The sequence below is a fragment of the Miscanthus floridulus genome, chromosome 9 (assembly GCF_019320115.1).
Source record: "Miscanthus floridulus cultivar M001 chromosome 9, ASM1932011v1, whole genome shotgun sequence".
Classification (NCBI taxonomy): Eukaryota; Viridiplantae; Streptophyta; class Magnoliopsida; order Poales; family Poaceae; genus Miscanthus; species Miscanthus floridulus.
This window is the reverse complement of record NC_089588.1, coordinates 81,294,959-81,301,935: the sequence shown is the minus strand read 5'-3', so window position 1 is coordinate 81,301,935 and position 6,977 is coordinate 81,294,959. Positions and strand designations below refer to the sequence as shown.

Here is a 6,977-nt window from a genome sequence, read left to right as displayed (position 1 = left end):
TTAGACTGATGACACTCTTCTTTCTAAAACGACCATAATTTTGGGGCAAAGGGAGTAAGTTAATGACTTAAATAGTCTATCAACATAGTCGAGGGAGAAAATTGAGTCAAACATAAAGTTCAAGGATGAAAATGTCAATTCAGCCGGGGAAAGAAAAAAACACTATATTGCCTTGACTAGGATGTAGTAAGGTTGATAGTGACAGCTTCGTCCATCTTTTTATCCTCACTGTCAAGAGCAAGAGTTCTAGTATATAGGTAGCCCCTTATTACTCTCTAGGCTTGCTCATTTCCTGGTAACCCAAGTACCCAAATCTAGGGCCGTTTCAGGATTATTAGAGGAAAAGAGTGTGGAAACAAACAGCATGTTCGTTTGACTGTGGCTTATCGTAAATAATCGTAAATTTTTATCCAGAACAGTATTTTTCTCTCGTACAAATTAGCCGGCGGTACTTCTTCACAAACTAGCAATGATATGAACCAGCCAACCGAACACGTTGAAAAATACTCCTACCAGGTCTATCAGCAGCCCCATTTTGTGGTAGGCAAAGCTAGGCCCAGTTTAGATGGCAAAAATTTTGACAAAACGACGCTGTAGCATTTTCATTGTTATTTGGCAATTAGTGTCTAATCATAGTCTAATTAGGCTTAAAAGATTCGTCTCGTGAATTTCATTTAAACTGTGTAATTAGTTTTATTTTTTATTTACATTTAATGTTTCATGCATGCGTCCAAAGATTCGATGTGACGGGAAATCTTGAAAAATTTGACGTTTCGGGCCTTGTTTAGATGCCATCCAAATTCCAAGTTTTTTCACTCTCTCTCCATCACATCAATTTTTAGCCGCTTGCATGGAGTATTAAATGTAGGTAAAAAAAATAACTAATTACACAATTTAGTTGAAAATCACGAGATGAATCTTTTGAGTCTAGTTGGTCCACGATGGGACAATATTTATCAAATAAGACGAAAGTGATACTATTTATCAGTTTTTTTTCTTTTTAAGTGAACGAGGCCTCGGAGGGAAACGCCCCTACTCATTTTGTTCTCTTGTCCGAAACAGGGGTGCGCATTCAATTGCTCGCTTGCTTCCTCCGTTCCCCCACCTCCTCCCCTCCCCTGCTCTGCTCCCCCGAAGCAGCAAGCCAGCCTGCCTGGTGCGCCCCACACGCCGCACCCGCACCCGCACCCGCACCCGCAGCCATCACCCACCTCCGCCGCTGCCCACCATGAATCCGATCCGCCAGCACGGCATCCTCCCCAATCCTCCTTCGTGACTGCCTGCCCCCCGCGATGTGTTCCTAGGTCCGCCGCCGCCGCCGCCCTCTTGCCCGTTCCACGGATCCGCTACCGCCGCCCGCTCCGGTGGGGCGCAGATGCTGAGCTTCTCCTCCTCCTCCAATGGCGCAGCAGGTGACTGACATGTTGCAGATCTTTTCCTTTTTCCTGTTCTTTTTCTTTTCGGGTTTTCCCGTGGGGAAAATACTGTTGCATCTGTGGGGGCTGCAGTGTTCTGTCTGAGCTGAGCTGACCCGACCCCAGCTGTGATTGATTGCTTGCTCATGGGTCACGGCCGGCCATGGCCATGGCATCCCTCGCCTCCTCTGCAAAAGCCCACGCCTTTGGGGTCTTGTCACGGGCAAAAAACGGGCATGTACATTATTATTCCCCTCCCTTTTGCTTTCGCAAGCCCCCCAGTATTTGTCCTCTGCCCCCCTAAAGATGCAATCTTTATCCTCTTTGTGCACATACCTCACCTGCGAAAAAGCTAAAGGGGTCACTGATTGGTGCTGGCTGCTTCCTTAAATCTTGCATGTGTGGGAACTAGGAGGCCATTGGTCACGGGCACTGTTTTCCCCCTACTGTTCCTGCTTCCTGTGTCCTCACCATCCCAGATTCCCAGTATTTGGTCTTTGTTATTACTGATGCTGTTCTTGTGATGAAGGGTTGGGTCTGTGCTCAGGTGCCAGCAAGATGCAGAGTGTGTCGTCGAGGGTGAGGGGGCCTTTCACTCCCACGCAGTGGATGGAGCTGGAGCACCAGGCCCTGATCTACAAGCACTTCGCTGTCAATGCCCCTGTGCCGTCAAGCTTGCTCCTCCCTATCAAAAGAAGCCTCAATCCATGGAGTAGCCTTGGCTCCAGCTCATGTAACTAGTCCTCTAACATTCCTCTATTGTTGTCAATACCTGAATATAAGAATAGTGAAAGTAAGACATAAAACTGAGCAAGTAAAATGGTCAGCTAGGTGTAGATTTACTGTAAATCCAGTGCTCTGTTTCTTGTTTTGGCTTTATCTAGGATACGTGTGTTGTCATCGGTTCATTTCAATAAGGCACATTGGAAAGTTACAAGTCTGGGCATAATAATAACAGTCTCAATGATTTCAATTTTTTTAGATATAAAGCACTTGTTGCATTGGGATCTAGTTGTTCCTTATCTTTTCTGGAACAAGATGAAGAGTTGTCATCATTAGTCTGTAAGTCTGTTGTAATAGAAGCATCTTCAGATGCAAACCTGGCCACTTGATGATGCTCTGAAGTTTTTACTGTTGTTGGGCTAGTGTCATTAAAACACATTTGGGGGTTTCTTTATTGCATTCTTATTTGTAATGGGGAATCTATTTTTCAGTAGGATGGGCACCATTTCGTTCTGGCTCTGGTGATGCAGAACCAGGAAGATGCCGCCGCACAGATGGCAAGAAGTGGCGGTGCTCTAGAGATGCTGTTGGGGACCAAAAATACTGTGAGCGACACATAAAACGTGGTTGCCACCGTTCAAGAAAGCATGTGGAAGGCCGAAAGGCGACACCCACCATTGCAGATCCAACCATGGTTGTTTCTGGTGGTTCATGGTTGTACAGCCATGCTGTGGCTTGGCAGCAGCAGGGCAAAAGCTTAGCTGCTAATATGACTGATCCGTTCTCACTAGTGTCCAACAGGTGAAGTCACCTGATTACTATACACTTTTCTGCCACTTAAGTTTGTGATTGATTATTTTCTCCACATAAATGTCATCTATGGTTGATACATGTGCCAGTCTAGCATTCAGGATTCAGGACATACCAAAACATTCAAAATGTTATGTCTTTAGACATTTGAATTTTGTCCACATCCATTCATAATTAAACATTTCGATCTTGATTTCTTTCAATTGATCAGTGATTTCTTCATGTAGCTTGCCATTGACGCATTCCATCTTTTATACCCGTGCTCATTCCTATATATGAGATTTATTATTTTTGTCTGTTAAAACAACTATGGTAAGCAACTAAGCATGTACAAAGTAAGGCTGTAGGAAGCACTATAAATAACTGGGAAGATATGGTACTTATGCCCGTACGAACTTTAGAGATAGCTGAATTGTAGAATTCATGATACACTTCAAATTTTGATGACTTATTATACTCAACAGTGATGGAAAAACAGGACAGTTCTTTCTTCCATGAACTTGAGATGTTGACTCTGGTTTGCAGGAATTTGCTGGATAAACAGAATATAGGCGACCAGTTCTCTGTATCCACTTCCATGGATTCCTTTGACTTCTCAGCGTCACATTCTTCCCCAAACCATGACAAAGTAGCATTTTCACCGGTGGAGATACAGCATGAACATGATCAGCTGTATCTTGTGCATGGAGCAGGCAGTTCAGCAGAACACATTAACAAGTCTCAGGATGGTCAGCTACTGGTCTCCAGGGAAACAATTGATGATGGACCTCTAGGCGAGGTTTTCAAAGGTAAGAGTTGCCAGTCAGCATCTGCGGACATCTTAACTGACCAATGGACTTCAACTTGTGAGTTGCATTCTCCAACCGGAATCCTACAAATGTCTAGTAGCAACACAGTGCCAGTAGAGAACCACACAAGTAACAATAGCTATCTCATGGCGAGGATGGTGAATTCTCAGACGGTCCCAACACTCCACTAAGTGCTCATCAGGCTGGTCTTGTTGGGACCACAAATAACTGAAACCATGTTAATGTCATGAGTTTGCTGATACTAGGTTTTCAGTCAAGAGTCTTGTAACTTCAGTTTTAGTTTTTATATGTTCACGTTATGTTTTTGACGCAAATGTGTTCACGTTATGTTGCCTTTAATTTTTGGTTCAGGTGGGTGTACTAATAATTTATTTCCTTCTTCCCTGTAAAGGATTTGAATTCCAATCTGAGATTGGGTATTCTTGTGGGTTTCCTAACATGGAGGTATTATGCATATTACGCGCCAATGTTTTCAAGTTGTCCGATTAATCACGATTAATCGGTCTCTGCTGACTGATTAGGGGTACGTCGACTTGTACAAGTCGTCCAATTAATCGCGATTAATCATGATTAATCGCGATTAATCATGATTAATCGTCCTAGTCGGTCCCATGGCGACTAAGTTTGACTCGACGACTTGAAAACATTGTTACGCACTTCTGGTTTCCATTGAAGTAAGATTCCTTTAAATTGTAGAAGCTGTATTTTGTTCAGGCTTTTCAAGTGCTATACTTGTGCTTGATACAAATCTAGCTTGAGCTCAATTAAATTGTGAATGCATACTGAATCACAATACTTGAAGTTCATCTGAGACACATGTGTCCTCATATAATCCTTCACTGATTATAGAAAAGTGTTACACAGATTCGAGAGAAGATGATGCTATTGCGAAGGTGATGCAGAGCCAATTCTTGTATCCTGCAGCACATCCTGTTACTAATTATTTCCAAACGTTTAACTTGAAGATAAAATAAAAATCTCTGTATTGCAGGTTACATAAAAATCTTGTGTTAAAATAGATCCAGTAATCTGTAGTTTATAACTAGTTTCACATCAAGTGTGGGTGAGTGTGTACCTGGTAAAACAACCACCAATTCTTCCTTTGCAAGCCGGCAGCAGAAGTCCATATCATTTTTTATGCCTTGCAGGCAGGAGAGATCCAGTTTCACCTGTTGAAATTCACATGCCCATTAGCAAATGTCATTATGTCTTACAACATGGACCATGATGTATGTAGTTATTCACAAAGCATTACAAAGATGGAACACACTCCGGTTTACTTGGGCAAGTGATGCGACTGATCCCCTTCAGCTTCCCAGTATATATCTCCGGACTGTCTTAGAACCTCAATGGTTTTGTCGAAGAATTCTTCTTTTGTGTTACATTGAGTTGTGGAATTGCTCCCTGACAAACATATATAATTTGTGGAAGAGCTGATCATTCTGCATAATCTCTGAAGAAAATGACATGGCTGTTTTAGTAACCTGGACAAAAGTTGCAGGATCAGATGAGATGTCAAGGCAACGCTTCACTCTGTCCACTACCTGGAAGATGAAAAAAATGATGAAGCATTGTTGGAGTGTAATTTCTGTAGTTTATTTAAGCTTCATACAATCCCAAAACCTGAAGAACTGAACAGGTTTGTCATTTCATCTGACATGTAATTTGTTTGAATGAACTGTAAATTTATCAGAACTTCTGCTATTGATTATGCTATTATACATGTGCAAGGGAAAAAGTCTACATCACTCCCCACCTTTCATACTTGGTCTACTTCACCCCCTCAACTACGAAACCGTCTGTTTTACCCCCTGAACTTTCCAAAACCGTCTATTTTACCCCATGGGCGGTTTTCTGACAGCGGGTTGCTACAGTAACAACGGATTTGCTACAGTAACGGTGTTTGCTACAGTGCCCAGTGGCTTTGAGTTCCTTTTTTTTATTTATTTCCGGTGAATCTTTGAAAAATCACAGTAAATCATAGAAAAATCATAAAATGAAAAATCTAATTTTATTGGACTCTACATGAGTAGATCTACACAGTAAATATATAATACGGTATGCTTTAGTACAAATTTTTTTTTGTAGCTTTAGATTAATTGAAAAATTCAATTTTGTCTGTAATTAATTAGAATTTATCTATAACTAAGTTATACATAGTTCAATGAGTACGAAATTTTTACTATAGTTCAAGCATACAATAATTAGCGTGCCATAAAAATTTTACCATAATTGGACCATAGAAGCTACAGCTATGAATTATTCCAATTAATTAAAGACAAAATTAGATTTTTCAATTAATCTAAGGCTACAGTAAAAAATTTATACTAAAGCATACCGTATTATATATTCACTATGTAGATCTACTCATGTAGAGTCCAATAAAATTAGATTTTTTATTTTATGATTTTTCTATGATTTACTATGATTTTTCAAAGATCCACCGAAAATAAATAAATAAAAAGAAACTCAAACCATCGGATACTGTTGCAAATCTGCTGTTACTGTAGCAAACCGCTGTCAGAAAACCGCCCAGGGGGTAAAATAGACAGTTTTGGAAAGTTCAGGGGTAAAACAGACAGTTTCATAGTTGGGGGTGAAGTAGACCAAGTATGAAAGGTGGGGGGGTGATGTAGACTTTTTCCATTATGTGTGCGAAGAACCTTAGTTTTGCGGAATATGGACTGCTGTGATATGTCTGGGATTAGATATCTGTGAACTGCTGTGGTATCTGTTACTACTTACTATGCATGTATGTTGTCAAGTGTGAGCTGCAGGAAAAGCAGGTTCTGGATGCCGAGATTTCACACTACCCCTGTCTGAAAACTGACAGCGATAGAATAAATCACTGCCAACTCAAATTATCCTTGCCTTAACAATATTTCAGAAACTCAAGCAATACTGAACATACTTATAAAAGTTGCAGAAACAACATAATAAACCTGCACATTTCAATGGGACAGTGCACGTACATACGTATAAAATATATATTTGGAAGTCGGTATAACTGTGATTGCACTTTTGCAGCATCACAATCCAAAGACTTAATAATCATACAACTCTGCAACTAAGCCCTAGCTGATATGCTCACTGAATCACCATCATCGGATAACTTGGCTGACACAGGGCAAACAATAATCTAATCTAACTAGAGTACATCAACAACCTCAGTGTAACACTACAGTCATGTTCGCGTCTCTGCTGTAACATCTATCTATCG

General features: G+C 40.9%; 1 protein-coding gene across 2 annotated transcripts; it reads left to right on the top strand.

Annotated features, from left to right (window-relative positions):
• The first annotated feature begins 1,075 nt into the window (after positions 1-1,075).
• On the top strand, positions 1,076-4,191 carry LOC136482257 (growth-regulating factor 8-like). Of its 2 annotated transcripts, none has more exons than XM_066479477.1 (4): positions 1,076-1,412; positions 1,945-2,148; positions 2,630-2,939; positions 3,474-4,191. In XM_066479477.1, the coding sequence occupies exons 1-4, from the start codon at positions 1,376-1,378 to the stop codon at positions 3,925-3,927; spliced, it is 1,005 nt and encodes a 334-aa protein (XP_066335574.1). In that variant the 5' UTR covers positions 1,076-1,375; the 3' UTR covers positions 3,928-4,191. The 2 variants fall into 2 exon arrangements, with proteins under 2 accessions (XP_066335574.1, XP_066335575.1); XM_066479478.1 differs by having other exon boundaries at positions 1,509-2,148.
• Positions 4,192-6,977: the final 2,786 nt, after the last annotated feature.

Excerpts from the sequence above, each read along its gene's own strand:
- LOC136482257 (XM_066479477.1), top strand. The coding sequence starts at position 1,376 with ATGCTGAGCTTCTCCTCCTCCTCCAATGGCGCAGCAG. Across the intron at positions 1,413-1,944 it reads CTCCTCCAATGGCGCAGCAG|GGTTGGGTCTGTGCTCAGGT; the intron begins GTGACTGACATG and ends CTTGTGATGAAG. Across the intron at positions 2,149-2,629 it reads TAGCCTTGGCTCCAGCTCAT|TAGGATGGGCACCATTTCGT; the intron begins GTAACTAGTCCT and ends TCTATTTTTCAG.